Here is a 22,899-nt window from a genome sequence, read left to right on the forward strand (position 1 = left end):
GCAGCACAGTAAACATCAGCTTGAGGTGAACATCAACCCCGGGGTTAGAAACTTGCCGTATCTCCACCTTATCAAATAAAAAAGGGCAAATGGAGGGAAAAACGTTCAGCAGTGGAAATTAAATTTTTCCTGCATAGGGGTTGAAATAGTCGCTCTCAAAAGGGGGATATAAAATACATATCTCTAAAATTGTTCGTGCTACAGCATGTTTCGGGTAAATGCTTGGCATATTTTTGCGTTCCATTTGCATTGAGGTCATAGGTCACACATTTCTCTCACACGGCGGGGCGGCGACCATTTTTGATTTATTCGACGCGCCCCGACACACAAACACAAAATGGAAATTTATTGGCTGCACAGCACCATTTTCCGCAAAAAAAGGTAAACCAGAACCAAACAAAAACCTAGCTTTACTTTGTGGATTTTAAAAATGGTGGCTTAGACGGGGTGGCTCAGAGCACCAGTGATGTGGGTTAGAAACACATAAGCTGAGGACAATGAATCGCTCAGATACCGATGCTGGCTTGGTGGGGCATATTATTTTCTCAGAATCTGGCAAATGTATTTTGTATTTCATTGACATTGACAAATAAAACCGTTTGTTGAAATGTAAAAAAACATGTTAATAATGGCAAATTACTTATACAAATATTTTAAAAGCATACTGAATTGGCTTAAATCACTTAATGCGGTTGGGAGCTTGTTAAAATTTGCGAACCAATTGCCCGAGCCCAACTCTTCAATCAAAAACAAAAGCACGCCGGGTCTCCAAATTCTATCTCACGCCCGGCCACCCCCGCTGGGCATGCTGTCAACCGCCGCCCAATAGCAGTTTAAAATTCCATTCGCTTTAGCTGGCAATCAAACTATCCGAACTGATTTGAATGTTCCGGCCGCAACAATTCCAAATACTCACCTGTGTGAGCTTAAATTTTAGAGCTGAAAGCCTGTGGCCGGGCGCAAAAATATCATCTAACTGTGACTTCATTAATTTGGTAGTGCAAAATGTGTAAAATAAATTCGTGGAAAATACTCTCATATTTTGTGAAAATATTTGCGGTCTTCGTTTGCCCAGTTTTTGGCTTCAATTGTAAATAAACGTAATTTGTAATGAAAATCAACCCGAAAACGGCGGCAGGAAAAGCAGACATGAGTAGTTTGACTGTGGTGCTGCATTTGGGCCACGGTTTGTGGCATTGTTGGCATTCCCACTTCCCAGCACCTGCCTTTGTTGCATACACCTCTTTCTGTTTTCCTTACTTTTTGCATATGAAATATTTCATGATGGCACTTTAAAGCCCTGTGTATATAAGGTGTGCTCGCTGTGGCGAGGGAAGGGCTATAAAAATTCCGCAGTGGCGTTGGCTTTGCATACAGCCGCCAAAAGTGTCGCGCATTGCCTTTATTTTATTTAGTTTGTTTTGCCATAAAATAAAATTAAAAGCATAGAATATTTTTTGCACTATTTACGCGACTGTTTATGCACTAGCAGGCAGATCTCTTTTCCTGTTTCTGACTCTGTAACTCCATGAAATTGTATTGCTGCACGCGATTCCCCTGGCAGCCATTAACCCAAAACAAACCCGAAAAAAGTGGAGATATGGCGGCAGTATCTCTATATCTCCCTTAAGCCGCAAAAGTTTTCGTTGGAGGGAGGTGGGCAAAAATGTTTCGGCCCCACAGTAATTAATGTAATAAGCCGAGATGTATGACCCATCGGTGCGCTTGTGCATATGCGGCTATGTGGGTTTTGCGAGTTTATCCTTACGTCTTTGGTCCGAGTCTAGCCACGTTTTTGCCAGCTTTGTATTTATCTCTACTCATTGTAATTCACTTTTCCCCTAATGTATACCTAGTACTAAACTAATTTCCCTTTCTTCTTGTTTACTTTCAGGTAATGTTACACGCCAGTCAAACTCTTTGGTCGGGGCAAAACTTCTAAGAAGTTTCGTGAGTACAATGTTGCATTTCAAACACTAAAAAACCACTCAAAAGGTCCAACCATGAGTGCCGCAGAAGGGCAGGCATTAATGAATTTGTTCAATTAATAAGCAATCAGCAAGTGCCCTGGCCCCTTAACCCTCTGAAGCCGTAGCGACGGCAGCACACACATTCACAAAGGGACTCTTGTGGTTTATGCTCTTCCATACAAAAAAGTTAAAATGCAAATACAGTTTGCCACTTTAAATCTACATAAATTGAAGTGTGGAAAGGGTAGAAAAGGGAGGCCAGAAGAGGCGCTGGAGAGGCTCTTCAAACAGTCCACAATAAACCAGAGCAAAGAGTGGGGAAAAACTCCAGTTTCAAGGGTGTTCTATGTGGAAAGGAAAATCAATGAACAAGATAAACGTTTACTAAATATGAGTACCATTTTTGGTTTTTGTGCACAACGAAGGTGTGGCTGGAGCGGCTGGAAAATCACTTCAACTCGGTGAAAAACTGTGTGGGTAAAAGGCAGTTGAAAAATATGAAACTAGCAGAGAGGCAGTGCCACAAGAATAAGACACTCGGTGGAAGCCTAGAAAAGAAGTGGTTGTCATGTTTCTTAAATATTTTTTGCTGGGTCTTACACCTTTGGTAGTGCAATCCATTAAGGTATCAAATGATAAGCTGAGTGAGTCTTACCATGTATACACACTTTCCAAACCTACTAAAGAGTCTTGTATAGCTTCCCTTATTATCTGTCGACTCCGATTTGTTTGTATTTACCTTGATCAATTTCCACATTCCCTATTTCGTGAACCATTCAATCATTTTATTTTGCCAGCTGCTGGCTGACTCTCCTTTACTGTCAAACGCTGAAATTACACTCCTGACGGTAATTACCCAAACAACACAGACAGAGGCAATCGTGGACCATAATAAATTCATAATTGACAGGGGCTCGACGGATTCCTGCCCTTCGAAGTAGTTACCCCCCTCGGAACCCCCTGCTTGACAAATGTCCTGACGCCTGGCGAATTTCACGCATAAACAGGCTGTTTCCACTGCCACTTCCTTCACTTCCTCATCCTGTTTAGCCACTCCACTTCCACGGCTCTCCAGCGGCACTTCCGGCCGGCCCTGGGAGGGTTATTTTCCGGAACCCTTTCGGGTAATTGCAAAAACTATTAAGCCAAATTATGGGTTTTACTCTACGCCGGCGGCAACCCCTTTTTATTCCGCACTCGAGAATTAGAAGTGCCGTGAAAATCAAGAGCGCGCCAAATTATTATATAGATTTAACCCCGCTCAATTCCCAAATATAATATTTGCCGATCTCTGGGAGTGGGACTGAATAATACATGTGCATGTGTGCAAAAAAGAGGTTAATATTTGTTTGCCAGCCCACGTTCGCACAGTGAATAATCCGACTGGATCTCAAAGCCCCCGAGAATTCCCATGGCGCTCTTTAAATGGCCCATAAAAAATTTTCAAAAAAAAACAACGACAAAAAACGGAACGGAGGGGAAAAAACAGCACAAAATTTGTGGCGCCAATTGATGCACAACAACAGGAGTCATAAAGGAAAAACCCGAACAATTTACCCCAAATATACTACCAATGCGAAAATGTGGGCGCGCAAAAAAATGAAAAGTCATTTTCACATATTTGTGGAGCTAACGAAACATTTTTCACATTCGGCTAGTTCGGTTTGGTTTTGTTCGGCACAGGCTTATTTTTTCCTGAAGAGCTCATCGACTGATCTATAATTTAAGCGACCGTATTTAAGGGGAATTATTGGCTGCGAATTATTCAGTGGGGCAGCAAGAGGTAAAAAGGTGAATGATTGCTGTGACAATTGGCGTGCTTTTGGTTTGAAAACGGCCAAATTGCACTTCTACGTAAATTCAATAAAATTGTACTTGATATATTGCAACGAGTAGTGGCTAAAATAGTTGAGGGTCTAGATTTCGTTAAAATACTCTTTTGTTGCAAAGGTTGGTTTAAATTGACATCGTCTGATTCAAGTTATTAACTATTAACACGTTGTGTAATAACATACTTTATTTATTTTAAATGTCTCCCGGAACCATACATTTGAGATTAAAATATTTCTCTACCTGTTCTATTCCTATGCACCAATCCACCCTTTATTTCCATGCGGTACCGAAACCATTTCAAAAAGATAAATTGCATTGGACTCGGTCATAAATTAAGCTACAACATTTGCTATTGTAAATCTAGCGAAAATCCTTACTTGAACGCCTCTAAAGTATTTCCAAATTGAAATTCCTTGAATGCGCGTATGTGTATTTTTTTCAAATGCCAACCCAGTGGGTCTTACTGCGTGCTCACTGAAATTTTAATAACTCAATTACGCACACATTTGAATTCATTAGCGAAAAACACCCGAAAGGGGGAAAACAGGGAGGGATAGGAAGGACGCTAAGGGTAGCCAGGAGGCGGCAACAAATATATACAATCAAATGTATATAAATCAAATTTAGCGCCGAAACGGCGTTGAGAACAGGGGGTTCCTTTTTATTTCCTATGCCAAAAGGACCGCAGGGGTGCATACGTAGAGTTTGGAAAATTATTACCTCTGCAAGAAGGAAAAGAAAAACTAATAACCATGTACGGATTTAATAATAAATCAAGGACGGCAGGGCGAGAGTGAGGAGTTTATATGGAACAGGAAGCGAATGGAGGGACGCATGGCACATTCTAAATCCGCATTTCAAATAGACAAATGAACGCCGGAGCAGTAGCCTGCATATAACAATGACCATTAGCCGGAATTATTCCTCACACTCGCTTTAGGGACATTTATCATGCGTATTGCACAATGCTTTCGAAACTGGCAGTTACATATGTCCCATTGTGGTGCTCTACGCATTTCATTCATAGAAAGTCGGGATCTCCGGAAAACCCCAGACAATGATCTCGAATTCGGTATGCGATGGTTTTTTCGGTCAGTTTCGTAATTCAGGTAGCAAGTCCCCGTATAATCCTCTTTTTCGGCTGGCTTCCAAGTGGGATTTTCTACCCTCCGATCCTCTCGTTAGGTGGGATTAGCAAACTCAGCTTGACTGTTATTATTGTTATTTTTTGTATTCGCTGTTCAATGAATCGGAATTGGGTTGTTCGAGGCGATAATTGACAGCTCAATTGGCAGGGTGGGCCCGGGCTTATGAGGTCACTTAAGGGTCACTTGAGGGCTTAGCGCTGTCTATAGTATTGCAAAAAGTAGAGCACCCTTATCTTTTTCAATTTCACAAATACCGGATCTAATAAAAATATACATTTGTTTCGTTGCTAATAATAGCAACCAAAATCACTAATTAGTTCGTATTGGAGGTTGTAGCGCATACTATTTCTGTTCTGTTCAATTTAAAAGCGCTAATACAAATTTCTGGCTATCAGCCACATTACTCCTTTCCCCCAATTCATTTAAATTACGTTATTTGATCGCTCAGTCATGCATCAAAACAATTATTGCATAATGTACCTACATAATTAAGCTATAAACAAAGACCCAGAAAATTTAGTCGCAATTCGCATTCACAAGAAACTAATCTCATTAACACTTCACTAAATTTATCCCCTATTGTGGGCTTATTCTAATGCCGCCCACTTTCCGGCCCAAGCCTTTAATCGAATTTCCAAATTTTCAACAAAAGCCAAAAGAGGCCGCGCAAATGTTCAAATTTTGTACTGCCCCACTAGCAAACTATTTAAAGTCATTAGCTGTCATTGTGGAAATGTAATTGAAACCGAGCGCAAAGTGCAGGCCCAGACAAACATTAGCTAAAATGCAATTTCAACGGAGCGGAGTGGGAAAGCTGGCAGATTGTTTCAAAGTTGGATGCAGACAGCACCTGTTTGCATTTTCTCTGTTTTTTCCTTCGCCCGCCACAACAGCTGACACTTTTCCAGCTATTTCGCCCCAGGTAACGTGGAGAAGAGGAAAACTTTTCCCTGCCATTGTTGTGGCTGTTAAATCCAACCCGTAAGTAGCCGAAAACCCCCGATACAATCCGGGCAAGAAGCCCGAGGCCCTCTTGACGTCTCAATTTCCAAATGACCAAGCTAATCACAAAAGACTGAGAGAATGGATTTCTGCTCCTTTTTTTTTGCTTTGTTCATTTTCCGCTTTCCCTGATGACATAATTCGGAGCGCTCGAATTTCTGCCGCCTGACTTTACACACTCTGGCATAATTAGGGTGAACTACCCCCGGCCACTGGCCCTTTTCAATCCCCTATCCGGGAACCCCCTTAAAATTGAATGGACACACCCCTGAACACTTGTGTGCGCAGCTGGCTGTCTTCATTTAAAAATCAAATGCCTTGCGCTGCAATTGCTAAATGAAAACTTCATTTTTTTCGTGAACTGTTTAATTTAAAATTATGCAAATTTTCTAGGGCGTCTTGCATCCGATCAGGGGGAAAGAGCAATGCAGGGAAAATTCAACGCAGTGTGAAGTGTTTATATCTTAGTCTGGGTGTGGGAAGGGATGGAAGGACTTTTGTTTAATCAAATTGAAATGTATTTAAAATTTAATGTATAAATTTCTTATTTTATAACTTGAATATAATATGAGGTGTATAGAGACACTGCAGAGCTTTAGCGTTAATTCTTGAGTAAGGTATCGCATTATTCGCCAAGATTTACCCTCACCTCAACCGCCATAAAGTCGGGGTATTCCCTGGGAAGAACTGACATTTATTACGGCTCCATTTCCCTTTCGAAGAGTGGCATGCCCTGCATAGAAATGCAAGTCAGTAAAGTCCTGGAAAATCCACAAGGATTTGCTCGGTGATAGCTGAAAGCTTTTCCCCCTCCCCCAAATGGGTAAGCAAATCCCCCTTTCGGGGATTTTCCACTCCTGGTTGATTGTTGTCAAAGGTCATGAAATATGCAAACAATATACCAGCACATTGTTTGTTTCCCACCCGATCCGATTAGCTAATCGAAGCGATAAACTCTATATAAAAATCTCGGGCGACCTGCTTTCAATTCTTAATGCCCTCGCAGGTCCCTGGCTATTAGGAGATTAATAGTTCGCAGGCTTTTAGTCGAATTGCCAGTGCTGACTTTTCAATTGTCTGGTGTTTTGGCTAATGGAAGTAGCTATGGTTAAATGCTAATCACCAAATTGCCATTTGATTGATAAACTGCCAGACACCCACTCACAGCCGGTGGCAGAGGCCACAAAAGACCGAATCGGAATCGGAATCGGAATCGGAAGCGTTTCCATAGCCTCGACCTCAACTCCGGACCCAAACCATAATTAAATATTGCTTCCCTGTCGGGATGCTAAGTCCAAACTGGTACTGGCTTGCACTATAATTACCGAAACTTGGCACGAAGCCGTACCACAATTGAGATTTGCCAGAATGGGGTATTAAGGCAACAAGAGCAGAGATATGCACTCGGAAAAATTACTATTTTTTCAGAATTTCTTAAATATTAGTAGTATATGCTAGTTGCTATATTTTTGAACCAGGCGTTGAAGTAGATATTTACAAAAGATAGGTAAACAAATGTTGTAACAATTCTAAAATGATTTAAAAAAGTGTTCATAGATTTTATATCTGGAGCTCTGAGGTATATTTTTGTAGTATATTTTTTCACAAAAACGTACACAAAGCTAGCAGCATTTTTTTTTTGAGTGTTAAATCGACAGGGACCTGGAGTAGCTCATCATCATTAACACCCGTCCCAGCAATTCCCGTCGTCCATGGCGATGGGATGGCGGTCTCCACTCATTCTGCTGGTCGGCGGTCGGAGAATTGTCGCTGTGCCAGCATAATAATAAGGCGACCAGGGGAATCGATGACAACGTAAATCAATGCTCTAGCTGTAAGCGAAGGCGACTGGAAACAATCATTAATTAATGTCAATCGAATCGAATTGAAGCGAGCTGAAATGAAATTTGGCGACAAACGTTTTCCGCTCGAAATCAACGTAAATAAGCAGGACTTCATAGCAATTTCGGGCTCGGCAATCTGCGGGCTCTCTCAGGTATGCATTCCCGGCAATCCCTTATAGCCGGTGGAGATATTTAGTAATTCGGTTTACTTCACAACTGCCAGCCACTTTTCATTTTCCCAGCGCAGACGTGTTCAGCGTGTTGCCAAAGGAAATCTGCAGTAAGTTCTGGGAATCGGAAACGGAAACGGGCTGAAAGACATGAAACAAGTTTTTGGCAGAGCGAACATCAACAAATGTTCTGCAATTAATTATCTTCTAAACGTGGGCCAAGACGAGAGGAATATTTAATGGGCAGAAGCTGGCAAATGGAAGTCATGATTGGAAGACCTGATTTTCCAGTTAATCAAGGGACTAAAATTTGTAAATATATTTTTTAAGATCCAGTATAATAGCCTCCCTTTGAAAATTTCGGTAAACAATCATTTTTTCTACCAATTGAGAAGAGAAAACATTCAGTAAAGTTTACAGAACTGCATTTAACTGGAAGACAAAAGAGACAAAAAGACGAAAAAAGTGTTTAAGTCAAGCTGCCATATTAACCACTTGGACAACACATGAAGCCAATATAACACGCATTTTTAATGCACTTTTGCACTTTGTGGTTGTCCCTCCCTCGGACAACTGAAAGTTGACTTTGCTTTAATTAAAAAAAAAATTGTAAACAGAAAAGGAGGCGAGCAAAAAGGTTTTGTAAGAGCAAACAGCAAGCATACGCCCAGTAGGCCGGCTGACGAAATAACCACAGCCATTTATCAGACTGTTGAATGCTCAATTTTCAATACTTCTCGGGTGTGTTGTCAGCAAAAGCAGCAGCATAATTGCAATTTAATGCACTTTTATTGACATTCAATGGGCTGCAAACGCAGGAAGCACCAACGTCATTAATTAAAAACACTTTGCCTTGCCGGCGGTGTTAAAAAATAAACTTTATTCCCCTCGCATTTATCACTCAGCCTCTTAACTAAAACAGGACGAGCACCCACGTATACAGGCAGACAGCGGGAAATTGGCCTTGAGGCATGTCAAACAAAATCATAAAATTTTTTAAAACACCGGAGCTTTTAATTAGAGATCCACCTGGCAAATCCTGAGCGCCCATCTTCGCCCCTTCCCGGTTGCATTAAAAAGTTATTCCATCATAATAAATCTTTCGGCTTGCGCTGGGCTTGCATAATTAGCCAGCAACTCGGACAACTTAAACTCCCACCTCTGTAGACGCTTCCCGGGCATGTCATAATTATGCAAAAAGTGTGAAACTGAAGCTGTAGGAGAAAAAGTTGACTAAACAAACCTTGCCTCATTCTGTGGCTGCTCTTGCTGCTTCTGCTGCTGATATCCCCGGCTCAACTTTCACAACATAATTCGTTATTTATGATTTCAATTATGTTTGCCCGTGGCCACACACAAACCCAGAGGTTAAATGGGCGCAGCGAGGCAAAACTTAACCCCGGCCCAAGGTATCGCACTTTAACCCCTGTCAGCCCCAGGGCATCGCACACATTTGTCGTCACCTCAGCTTTCTGGCGAATGAGTGACCCCTCTGGAGACCGGCAGAGAGATAAGATTTTAATTACCGACCCAGCGAAAGGTTCCACCTCCTTGAATATTTCTGTGATAAATAATCCAGGTAAAATAACTTGGAGGTTTTCCAAAAAAAGTATTTAGAATTTTTAGACAAAGCTTCTCCCGAAATTAATCTTTAAAATTTTAATTCCAAAGTTTTCTATAAATAATAAATATTTCGGAGGATGAATAAATATTTGAGGAGCTTAAATTAGTTTTTTTTTTTTGTTGAAGTTTTTGAAAACTGTAAAGTAATAACCTATATTTATTAATTTTAAAATGTTGTATTCTTCTAACTCAGAGCGTTATCCATGCTCAGCGAAAGATATGTCTGGCCATTTTATTTGGTTAGATTATGTCAACACAGCTTATGAATTATAAATGCAAGTGGCATATAATTCATACCGTAGGTCCGGCCAGTCTGCCAATGCATATTAATAATACAGCAGGCCTGCATTAAATATATATTATTTTTTGTTACAATATTTGCAGAGTTAATATGAAAATATTATTAATAAACTTGAATTACCAGAAGGTGCCATTTTTTGTGCGTCTGTCATTTAAAATGTATCCGTTAAGCGGCAGATAAAAAGTATTTAATAAATGAGGTTTCCCCAGCCGTTTGTAGGTGTGTGAATATTTAAAGCCAAGTTAATCGGCAGTTAAAGGCGATTGAAAAGTCTGGGAGCTGAAGTGGCTAACCTTGGATGAAGACAAGCCACGTCTTCTAATACTGCACTGCCGATGCATTGGACAACTCTCAGCCTTGGGGCTTGGGTTTTGTTGGTCTGGGAAAAACATGTTTCCCACTTATCTCTCACACATTTGCATGTGAATGAAAACCGAGTCAGGGACGCCGACAAATGTTGCATTCAGCTGGCGTTGTTGATTTTGTATTTTGTGGAAAGCGCTTAGTTGCCAAACTGTTTTCAAAGTCTCTTCAAGTGGCCAAGAAATGCACACAGGGCAATTAAATTAAAGACGAAAGGCAAACAGAAGGCGGGGCAAAAAGTTGATCTTGTCAAAGTTTAGGCAAACTTTTATTTTAGCCGCAAAGTTCAGCACTCTGCCATTGTCAGCATAATATTTTATGCTTTAATTAGCAAACCATTTCAAACGTGCCAAAAACGTTGACAAGCAATTAGCAAAAAAAGAAAAGCCCCTCTCTTTCCAGAATTTTGGGTCAGTCGAAAAAGACTGACTCATTCTGTATCGCCACATCCGTCAGCAGATCAGTGCGAAAAGTAAACCCAAAGAGAAACACATTTGTTTTGCACATAAACTTTGAAAACTTAAAGCCCGACGAGGGTTCAAAGACACATATGGGCCAGCCAACCGTTAAAACATAACCGTTAAGCTCTTACTCATGGCCAAGCAATTTCTTTTATGTGCTCTTGCGCAAATAAATGAAAAAGAAATTGCAAATATAAATAATAACGTACTTAGCATACAAATTAGTTTTGCATATTAATTATGCAATTAAACTGTGACGCGCATATGGAGCTTTACGTCAAGATAAAAAGTTCAACTTTAAACAGAAAAAATGCCACATAAAATTTGACCGCGTTAATTGTATGGGCAATCAAGCGTTAGGTGATGGATGTGGCAAAATATGATCAAGCAGGTTGATGGATTTGTACTTTTTCCGCATTAAAGAACTGAATAGAATTTTGTAAGCATTTAAAACAGATTTAAAGCAAATAAATAAACCTTTTCAAAAAAGGAGAAAGTAAATAAAAATTTTTATAGCAACATTTGGATTTACTTACTTTGAAAAATATTTGTTCTCTATTCTATTTTATTCTCCCAATCGCAAAGTCGTGCCTTTAATTACCCACAAATTCAAGTCGCCCGTTAAGAACAGACCAAAACAGTCAGACATTCCCCCAAGGATATGTCAACACCAATACAAATCAATAGTATATATCTGTAGGTATTCCTTCTCAGCACAATTGACAACAGGAATAATTAATTGATTTTGCTTGCCAGCAACATAAAATTAATGTCAGTTTCGTTAGCATTTACAAGGAGAACTTTTCTGTTTTTTGGGGGCGAGGGCTGCCATTTTCTGATTTCCCGCCATTTGTCAAATTTCGCATTCACCATTCTACTCGCTTTCCCCCCAGGAAAGCCCATAAATTATGAGGCCAAGACCACAAATCAATTTATTTTGTGGCTCGAGACAGGTTCGCCCTGCCCTAACATCCTGTGAAAATGTCAGCGAAAGGAAAAACAATTAAAACCCACTCGCAGACACTTTTTATGAGCACCGGCGACGTCTAGCTCTATGTTTATGGCATTTCAGTTGACTTTATCTACCTTTGGCTGGGCGAAATTTCAGGCTGTCTGCATAATTTCTCGGCGGTTTGATAAATGTCTCGCAAATCACTGGCGACACTTGGCGGCCTTCCAGTATTTATCCTTGTAAAAAGTAGGCAGCAACAATTTCGAGACAGTTTTTTGCGTTTATATTAATAACTGTCATTTGGGTGGGACCCTGTCATTGTCTCATCCTCCCCAAAACACACTCACACACTTTCTTTGATATTTTTTCACTTTACTTATGAAATTCATATGTCTTAAGGTTTTCCTTTTCTTTATTTTTTCCCCATCACTTTTTGTATAATTCAACGGGGCGTTGGGCGTGGATCCTGGATCCTTCGGCTAGGTTTAGGTGTGGTTGCAGCTTTTGGCGCGTGTATATGAAAATTATGTTAATTTATACTCCGCTTGGCTGGGGATCCTGCTGTTTCCCTCGTCTCTAGATGGTTTAAAGGCGGCTTCGCTGTGGGGCGTCTGTGTGGGTTAACTTAATGTTCTAGGAGGTGCTTACGAGGTGCGCTCGAATTTCGGTTCACTTCGCCCAAGAATTATTTTAAACAACCTATTCTTGTCAAAAAAAATATATATAAATTTTAAAACGCTTGACAACATTTTTTTTAATATTTTTTTAAACCCATTTGCAGCGTCGGTTAACAAAATTAAGTTATACAAATAAAAAACCTAAAATAACCTTCGTGGGGTAGTATTAATTATCCTAAGAAATGGTCGCCGTGGAGTTGATTTTTTACTTTAAACTTTGATTTATAAATTTCCAAAAATATATTTGAACTTATCTTACAGGGTAGTACTCCTTTCCCACCCCTCATGAGCTTTTCAGCCACGTCTGTTGCTTGCGTGTGCGTTTTATGCATTAAATTAGGCAACCTTCGTCTGGTCTGGAATATGTTATTCCTGTCCTCGCCAGTTTGGCAGACGCTGTCATCGTCACAATTTGTATAAGCTCCTTAAAGGGTTAAGGCCAGAAAGCGAGTTGCACAAGCAGACGGCCGCATATTAATTTGGCCAGTAACATGTTGCACAACGCTGGCGAATTATATAAATTGCTGGCTGCAGTTTTGTAATGGTGCTGTTGAATTTATGAGAAGTATGGACCGCAATATTTATCACATGTCCAGTGCCAACTTTAACGCTCTCCACCTTAGTGTTCGATACAATCGCATGTACACAATCTGTGGTCCATGCCATTGTATAATAATCCAGAACTTAGCATAAATTTCCAGCTGGAGACGTGGACAAAGTTTTGCGGTCCGTTTTGCACTTCTGGTCGGGGCATTAATTATGATAATATTTCTCGGACTTTAATAAGCATTCGGCATTCAGGGGGTCCCCTCAAATATGCTAGCATTCTGCCCCGTCTTGCCAACGCCACTTGACTTCATTGTCGGGTAATTACAATAAGACGCACATAAGCTCATCGAAAAGTGGAGTGCCAAATGCAAGTTGCAAATGGCTTGGACCAGGGAACCTCATTGTCTCGTTCGCATTAATTAACTGACAGATGGGAATGTCTGCTGGGGATGTGGAAGTTGTCTCACTTTGTTGTCCTCTGTGGCAGGACTCAAATAAATCTCTGCCGTTTAAATGCCCGAGCGTCTGTAATTGAGAAAACAAATGTGGAATGTTTGCCTTGTAAAGGGAAACTTAAATTGGGGCATAAATAATGCAAATTCCATGCTGACGATTGGAAAGTGAAAACTTAGCAGCTCCCAACGAACTAAATGTACGCATCTATTTTATTGATTGAGTGGGAGCAGAAATCCGGAATTGGATATGATTTGCAATGTAATTTCCTAAGCATTAACAAGTATTATTTTATGCATATTCGAATTAATAAGTCACAACTCGCTTTTAACGAGCTTGTGAGTAAGTTATTTGGAAAATAAACTAAGTATCATGTTTGACTAAGAATCTCCGAGTTGTCTGTCATTTCTGTTTTAACAAAAACTAATTTCATAAATGTGGCTCTTCTCCTTTTTGCTGTTGCAAGTTCCACTGGTTTTGCTTGAAAATATAACCACAAGTGATCAGTATCCGGAACCAGCTTATAGCCATCTTAGTTCGTATCTAGTTTCGTTGCGGACCCGCAAGTATATTCACATTCCTGGAGACAATCACTTCTGTACTGGAGTGATCCTAACCAGTCGTCATGTGCTTACCTCAGCACATTGCATCACAGAGTGGGTACACCAATAAATACCTACAGTATAACCTTATTTCGGTGCCCTTAACTAGTAAAAAAGGTATGATGATGAACCCAAAGCGGATTGTGGTGGCCCTCTGCGCGGCTGTCTTCAAAAGCCCAGAGCCAGAGGAGTTTCTGGTTGAGATTCAGAGCATGGCTATCCATCCTTATTATAGTAGAAACAAGCAAGATGACATAGCAGTTATCAAGCTGAAGAGGACTATCAAATTTGATGGCTATCATCTGGCAAGAGCTGTCATTGGAAATGCATCTCTGGAGGTGGGCAATGACTGCAAGACCGTTGGAGGAAACTTTGGCATACGAGTGGGTATCTATCAAATAGCCGGGGACTTATGAACTATGAAACGAAAATACCTCCTTAGAGACAGAGATTTGGATCATTTCATAATATGTTATTTGTTAATGTGGAACTGCGACCATTTGCGGAGTGTCTGAATGCCAAGAAAGATCTGAGGGAGACTGTGGAGGACAATGCAGATCTGATTTGTGTCAAGTCTTTGGAACACCTTGTTTGCACCACCGATTTCGGTGGTCCACTATTCTGCGATGGCCAGCTCTATGGGATTGCCCTGGGCGCCGTTAATTGCTCGAGTCCGGATCCGGTTTTCTTCAGCGACGTGTCTTTCTACACCAGCTGGATGCGGAAAATGATATCTCAGGGAGTGGAGCTGCGGCCACATTATAAATGGATATTTTCCTCCGCTTTTCTCATCTGTTTTTGGGCAACTTTCACCTGCGGCAGCCAGTGGATATCAAAGTCTCTCGAAAAAGGAAAAATTACCAGCCTCTAAGCCTGCGATTAATGAAAAATTGAGGAAAACCCTTGGAAACTTTCGCCTGCTATGCACCTGTGTGCCACGTGTGGCAAATGTCACGTTCACTTTTCCCCCTGAAAAAAAACCACACTTTCCATTCAACTCAACAATAACATTTTCGGTTGCTGCCTAACACTTTTGCACTTATGCATTAATCACAGAGAAAACAAACTGCCGAAAAAACTTAATAAATTTTGAACATAAAACATGATTGATAAAGGCCGTAAATAATCTCAATAATAAATAGAAAATTGGTCAAGAAAAAGTAAAAGGCCGCGACACGGCAATTTGATGTAACAACCAATCATTATTAATGGCCACGAAACGTCGGATAAAAACCAACCCGTAAAGGTAAAAAGAAATTGCACACACACGCGATAATGCTGGCCGAAAAAGAAAAGCCAGAAGTTAGCAATAACAAGTTTGGCGCTGAACTCTTGTTGCCCAACTCCCATTGACTTCGGGTTCAAGACTCGCTGTCAGTCGTCGGATGGAAAGCCAGCCATAAATCAGTAGTAATTATCTTTTTTGTTGCTCTGCAATTGCCCCAGTGCAGGTAGCTGGTACTCGTATCACAAAAGCTGATAAATCGATGCTGATAAATTGAAAATTACCAGCCAAGCGATATATAATGGCCTGGATGATAAGCTCGCCGAATGCATACACAATCGTTCGTGTAATCGAGCGCACAGCATTTGATTTTCCTTTTTAGTGCTGAAAATGCATACCAATTTGTGGTAGACAGCAGCCCAGACATCTGTGCTGGATTTGCCTCTGTTCTCTCTTTTGAAATCAACAAAATGTTGATTGAAATAATGGGATAGAGTGGGAAATTTCTTAGGGAAAATAAAATGAAATCTATAAAAATCTACCTTGATTTTTAATTTGGTATTAGATTATAAGCAAACACACTTCTACCTTTTTTAGCTTTTAAAAAACTGTTATTATTGGATTTATAAAATTTATTTAAAGATCTTGTATTCCACTGTGCCTTCCTTAACTTTACACTATACCCAACTAAAACTGTGGTTGAAAAATTAGAGCATCCGAGCCTCAAATTCAAGTTAAATCACGTTCCAACCAAAAGACGCTAACGTGGCCAAAATATAGGAAACAATAGCCACAACAGGGGGCTGGGGCGATGCATCGATATGGACTGCCAGACCAAAGTTGATTTTTATTGGGAGGAGTGAGGGCATTAAATTAAATCTATTTGTACAATTTATAGAGGGGAAAAGTGAAGTGAAATGATTTCTATGGCCACACACATGGACCAGCAACAACACAAAATCACTTAAAGTTGGGGCAACGTTTCCGTTGAGGCAAGACCACTGAACTGGACAAACGTTGCTCTGAAAACTGCAGACATGGCATCAAATAAAACATGGGGCACAACGGAGAAGGAGCTTCCAGTTGGGATCTGTGAATCCAACCCAGAGGACGCCAATGGTCCACCGAAAATGTTGCCGGCGAAAAAAGGCTAAATAAATAAATATCACCAGCAGCAGGGGGAATGGATAAAAAATAGATTTGTGCTGTGAATAAGCTCATGGATATGGAGCGTATGTCGAGGGTAGAGGTGAGCGCGTAAGGTCGCACAAAAAGCATTTCATAAACTTTAACCAGCAAAACTCTTACAAATATAATAATATTTTTTTGTGGAATTATGACAAATATGTTTTCGTAAATACAAGCTCATTAAAAAACATTAAAATTTGTATAAAATGTAATTTTCTAAGTCTTTAATACAATTTCCTATCCGTGTTAAATCACGAACTCATCTCTAGTCGATGCAACGTCTCGAATTCCGGCGTTTGTTTTCATAGCTGTGAATGTGACATTGTCCAACTTCAACTTCCACGTTTTCCCCACTCTTTTTGCTCCATTTTTTCGGAACTCGAGCCACAGTTTGTTGCAATCCCCGTTTTTATTTGCGGGCGAAAGTGTGAAACGATTTTTGCTGACTCTGGACTCTGAAAATCCAAGTTGCAGCAAAAGTTCTCGGAGGGATTTCAGGCGGCCCTTTCAGAACCCTAAGTGGTTTTATAGGGTCTACAAATTCCAGTGTGAATAAAAAACTGAAACAAAAAGACTGCGGGGGCGTCACATAAAAATATCACAAGCAGAAAAAGGAGTCTGCTTACAGCGCAAAAAAAAGAAATCACTCACAATTCAATTGTCAAAAGTTAAACGACATCTCGTGGGGCGGTCGAAAAGTTTCACATTACCCGGCCAGCTGGCTGACCCGATTTTTAAAGTCGAATGCAAATGCTGTTGATTTTCCGCACGTTTCCGGCTGACCAAACAAAACTTTACCCAGCCAGTCGTCAGTCATCCGAAAGCCAAAAGGCGCAACGGAGTCGAGCGGAGAAATCAATTCACTTCTGGCCAGCTGCATATTGAGGTTCCCCTGCAGCTTCCCCCATTTTCACCTCGTGTTCCCATCGGTTTTAGGATTGCAGCTGTTTTCTGTGCTGCCGCCTCTCATATTTTGGCCAAAATGGGCCATTTTGCGGTTTTCATTTACAGAAATTAGTCGGCAATTTTCGAAATCGCTATCTGGCATTAGACGGGAAAATTCAGATCAGGATATCAAACCTCAAAAGAGTCTAAACATTCCCCTATATCAAATTTCACGATTTAATATTGCAGTTTAATGTCTAAAAATACATTGCTATTTCTAACATATTTATTGCGTAAATTGCCATTTTAAAATAGATTTTTATTTGAAAAAGTCGTATCTTTTTTACATTTAAACATTTATCGAAATGCTGCGATACCTACTTTAAATGTAACCTTGAAGTTGTAGTACCAGCACACAATTTAACCGAAATTTAATCCTAATTATTTGCCAGAATTCAAATAATCCACAGTCAGAATTTCATTAGAAATTGGTCTTCTCCGGCATATTTGCCCCGTCTAACCGACAAAACCGAAGTCAGGCAAACAAACATACAAGCAAGTGGAAGCTCCTCTTTTGCTCAAACGTTTAATGCACAACTTAGAAAATTACTCAAATGTCTTAATTGGCAAATAGAAAATGCTAAAAAAAAAAACAGAATAGCAAGCAACTGCAGTTGAGAGAACTTTTCGCAAAAACTTTTTCAACTGTGGCGATGGGAGTGGGAAAACATTTCCACACAAAACCGAGAAAAAACGAACGAATAACTTAATTGAAACTTAATGAGAAAATGCAGCCGCATTGTTTGCAATGGCAAATGGAAAAAAACAAGCTGGGATCTCTGGGCATGCGATGCGTATCTTAAAGATGCAAAGTTGCAGGTGTCTGTCGCTAAATGCAACAGTCATTTGCCTGATTGCCAAGACATTAGGACAGCGTGTCGAGTGCTGTTGCATGGAACGTGCCGTTTATTATTTTTGCTTGTTTCTCTGGCTAAAGACAATGCCTCGGGTTATGCGATACCAGAAACTAGATACCAGATACTTAAGCGAATTGCACAACAGCCCCAACATAATCGCCTTTTTTGTTTGCATTTATCTTTCAGATGCGCTCGCCTGGGCCCAGGTGAATGTGGAACCCAACACAGCGCTCCTCAACCAGAATGATCGCACCGAACTGCTCTGCCGCTACGGAAAGGCCATCAACTACTGCCGCATTGAGATCCCCGGGGAGCAGAAGGTCCTCAACCTGTCACCGGAGTGGAACAAGACCCCCGGCTTCACGTACCACGGAGCGGGTCTCACGGCCGGACAGTGCGGCGTCAGCATCGAGAGGGTCAAGGCCAGCAACAACGGCCAGGTCAAGTGCAGTCTGGGCGTCGAGGGGGAGGAGCTCACGGGCACCATCGACCTGGTGGTGGCAAGTAAGTATCCAAAGACTACAAATCACTCACTACTCTAAGATTACTCGTTTCTTGCAAGCTGAAATTAAACAAAGATATTTTAAAATATTTAATAACAATTTTTTTTAGCTTGTCTGGTTAAAGAGAAAAAATTTATTGTAATATAGTAGTATTATTTTAATAATATAAAAAAAAATAATCCAATTATTTAGTGCATTTATTTTTTTATCGATCTATAATCTCTTCTCAAAATACCAAAAATTACCCTCACTGCCCACCTTATTTACCAAATTTAATGATTTATTTGCCGAACTTTTCAGTGCGTCCCCAGCAGCCCATCATCGAGCTGTTGTCGAAGCCAAACCGCGAGGGCTACTTCAACGAGGGAACCGAGTTCAGGGCCCGCTGCAGCGTTCGCGATGGTCGTCCGCCGGCGAACATCTCGTGGTACATCGACAGCATGCCGGCCAACAAGCGCACCACTCCCCTGGAGATCATGTCCTCGACCAGCGACAACGTGGAACTCTCGACCTCGGTGCAGGAAATCCAATGGCACCTGTCGGCAGAGGACAGCAACCGGAAGCTGGTCTGCCGCTCGCACCACCAAACTGATCGCGAGAGCATTCCCCCCCAGGAAGCTGCCTACATCATCAACGTCCGATGTGAGTGCTGCACACTAACTACAGTCTTTTCCGGGTAGTTCCACGAAAGTGGAACTTAAATAGGTCATGAAGTAGGGGGCTAAAACAAGCTCAGCTAGAAAAAGGGGAAAACAAAGTTGAATTATATGTTATGTTATATTTATTAATTTTAATGAAAGTTTAATTTATTTATGACACAAGTTCAAGATTAACCTTTAAGAACTTGCTCAAAATACATTTGTCTAAAATAATTTTTAATGTATTTTTTATGGTCTTGTATAAGTCTTGTTCATGATTTAACAAACGACCTTTTAAAGTTAAAGATACTTACATATACTTAAAGCAGGAAGCTCGAAGATTTCATTTTCGGCGGTTCAATGACTAGCTTATTATACTTTCTTTTTTTTAAATATACTTATTTATTAATTGTGTCATAACCAAAAATTAGACTAAAACCTTATACATATCCCCTCAGACGCCCCCGTCCACCAGCCGGATGCCGCTGTGTACGGACTTTACCTGGAGCACACTGCCATCGTGAACATCACCATCCGCGCCAGTCCGCAGCCCAAGATCGAGTGGACCATCGATGGAGCAATTGTGGGCCAGGGCCGCACCGACGGACGCTACTCGGCCTACGAGCCCCAGTACATGGGCAACGACGAGTACAACGTGACTCTGGCCATCGCCGGTCTGACTCTGGAGGACACCACGAAAACCTACAATCTGAGGGCCAGCAACGAGCTGGGCTTGACGGACTACCAGGTGCGCATCAGCTCGTCGAGCAAACCGCCCAGCAGCAGCCTGGATGTGGCCGCAATTGTTGGCATTGTGGTGGCCGTTGCCGTTCTGGTCCTGGTCGTTCTGCTAATTGTGTTTGCACGAGCCACTGGCCGGTGGTGTTTTGGCGGTAAGTTGGAAAGCCTTTTTTTCCTTTTTGATTTTCCACACACACATTTTTGCTTATTTTGTGGGTGAAACATCGTCATTAGCCTCTCAGCCACATCAACAACAACAGCATCAGCATCATTATGATCATCCACTGCCACTATTGTCTCATCATCAGCTAAGCTAACAATAAATTCTGGCTCTAGGTTCCCCCACCACCCAAACTCCTCACCTTCAGCACCCATTTTCCCAAGCTCCACCACTCATCCTGCGATTCATATGCATACATGTATGTACTCCGGTTTTTCGGGAGTCCTGTGGGTGGGGCTGGCCGTGTTGCCACAAGCCGTTGCTAACTTTCGACACATTGTGCGGCTTTTAAATTTTAATTAGCGTTAACCTAGCAGAAGGAGCATCCAGACGGGCGGATGAACGCAGCCCTAGCAAACTCATCTAATTAAAAAAAATTCACTTGACTTTGCCAGGCAGAGTTCTTGTGGAAAAAATATTCTTCAAAAGTATGTGGGCATGGGCGAAAAATGAAAATATGGAGCACATGTGTGAAAGAAGACATGAAAAATGTACAATTGTGAGAGTGTGAAATTTAAAATTGAAAATGTTAAAGTTAACTCAGGTTAAAAAAATAATTTCTCCTATAATGAGAGCATAACAAGTATTTGTATTTTTAGTTGTTATATGGAAAAGAGTAGTTGTGGAAAATTATATTTTGCTTAAAAATGTAATATTTCTAACCATAATTTGTAGGCCACTAAAGAGTGGCCAAAAGAATTGTATAAAAAAATCAAAATTGGGTTTAAAAAATTGTTAGCTGTAGGTGAATTCAAAATAAATAAAATATAAAAAACATACGTTTTTCAAATTAATAGTTAAGTAAATCCAGCCCAACTGAATTAATTACTTTCTAGCTACCTAAGATTAACAACTCTGTAAAACTCTCTGAGTAAAATTGTCTACAAATGACAACAACAAGATGAGCTAACATTGAAAACAAAAATTGGTCACTAAAAATTTAAAAACAAAATTCCAAAATATATTTATAAGCCTGTTATTTGCTTTAAATGTAAAATATTCCAAAATTCAAGAACAATTGTATTTCTCTGTTTCTCTATGCTTTCTGTACTTCTGCCTTATAAGCTTTTTGGTAAATGGACTAACCTCAACTTTAATATGGAATTTTGGTATCTTCAAGAACGAAATCTTCTCTCTCTGTCTGCTCTTCTCTCTCTCCCTCTGTCTCTGCCCACGAAGCTAAATGTTAGTCTTGTTGTTGTCGTTTTTACAGGCGCCACTCTAAACACGGACATCGGTCCCGATTCGGAGGCCCAGATCCACCCCGAGTTCAACGACGACGAGGAGCTGGATGGTCGCGATAATGGCGATGAGCATATCGATACCACCCAGCAGTCGGAGGAGGCCACGCCCCCCGTCACCGATAAGCTGGAGGCGCAAAAGAAGGCGGACCTGAAGAGGAGTGCGGCGGCCACGGCGGCAGCGGTCATAGCCGCTGGCAATGGCAGCCAGCACAGTTTAAATGGCCTCGAGGCTCCCAAGCCGCCGAACACCTCCGTTTGAGCCCCTTCGCCCACCGCGATGCCCGGCAAGTGGGCGTGGCTCTTGGCCAGTTAGCTGTGTGCCCCCTTCTGCTGAAAGCAGGAGGGAAAAGAAACAAACGAATAACATAACATATCTCCTTACCATACGTTTGCTCTCAAATATTTGCTCTCTCATAAAAGTAATTCAATGGAAAAGTCTCAAAATGCGCACAAAAAAATAATTAAATATATTTTACTATAAACGAACGAAAAGCAACACCTTACCTTAGGCCAAGTATTTTTAAGTGACCAATTTTCGTAAATCGCGAATCTCGCCAGCCTTAAATTTCCTCTTATGCTCTCGAACTCACCCAAAACAAAACATAAGTATATGTATACCTATACAAAATTAAAGTAATAAATCAACCATGTCCAATTTATTGTATTATACTTTGTCCACAATATTGATTTTCATCCATGTATTTATTTAAGCTATAAGAGCTGCCAGCATTTTGCATTTTCTAATTATTATTTTGCGTCGATTGGCCAATCAATCAGTTCAACTTGGCAAGCATAACAAATTAGGAAATTAAACATGCCTATGATTTATTTTAATTAGTTATCCGCTTCTTGTGTTTTTCTGTTCTTTTGTAATTTTAGTAAAACGAAAAAATAAACGAAACATGAAAATACAAATTTGTATAGTTACAAGCTGGTTGTGTTTGATGTGGCAGAAATGTAGCTGATGATGCTAGGAGGGGAACCCTTATCGTATATCATTAATCATGAAAACCATTATTATTCAGTATGCAACCTATTCGGCGAATATTGTAAATATGTTAAAAATGATTTTTTAATTTTCTCCACACAGGCAAATCCATCAAGACGCCCACAAACGAAACGTAAGTACAGTGAACTCTCTCATCAGCCTAACAAATGTCAAAATAAGATCAGAAAAGTGCAAAAAATACGGGGCCAGGCCATACACACATAAATTGCTTCCGTGGATCCACAACTAACCCGTCGACGGTATCTGGTTTGCTTACTTGTTTAACTTTCAAAGCCATTTATCTGTATCCATTCATTAATTGTTGCGTAGTTCGGATGTGTGTTTGTTTGTCTACTTGCATGTGTCTCTTGAGTGGCCCTAATATTCGTACTTACACTAACC

The 22,899-nt window shown here is 40.7% G+C and overlaps 2 protein-coding genes across 6 annotated transcripts in view; both read left to right on the forward strand.

The window, feature by feature from the left end:
- Positions 1–22,899, forward strand: part of LOC108033669 (fasciclin-3) — a 73,887-nt gene that overhangs the window by 45,199 nt on the left and 5,789 nt on the right. For 4 of the 5 annotated variants that reach the window (XM_017108110.3, XM_017108111.3, XM_017108112.3 and 1 more), the window contains exons 2-5: positions 18,350–18,667; positions 18,967–19,308; positions 19,763–20,197; positions 22,600–22,630. In XM_017108110.3, the coding sequence (XP_016963599.1) occupies positions 18,350–18,667; positions 18,967–19,308; positions 19,763–20,197; positions 22,600–22,630 (1,126 nt within the window). Of the gene's footprint in view, positions 1–18,349; positions 18,668–18,966; positions 19,309–19,762; positions 20,198–21,478; positions 22,425–22,599; positions 22,631–22,899 lie in introns of those variants that run through there. The other variant, XM_017108113.3, reaches the window with a different exon arrangement.
- LOC108033671 (myeloblastin) lies at positions 13,716–15,054 on the forward strand. Its single transcript, XM_017108115.3, has 3 exons — positions 13,716–14,002; positions 14,058–14,331; positions 14,391–15,054. Exons 1-3 carry the CDS (start codon positions 13,782–13,784, stop codon positions 14,817–14,819), a joined length of 924 nt encoding a protein of 307 aa, XP_016963604.1. The 5' UTR covers positions 13,716–13,781; the 3' UTR covers positions 14,820–15,054.

The sequence above is a fragment of the Drosophila biarmipes genome, chromosome 2L (genome assembly GCF_025231255.1).
Source record: "Drosophila biarmipes strain raj3 chromosome 2L, RU_DBia_V1.1, whole genome shotgun sequence".
In the NCBI taxonomy this organism is placed as follows: Eukaryota; Metazoa; Arthropoda; class Insecta; order Diptera; family Drosophilidae; genus Drosophila; species Drosophila biarmipes.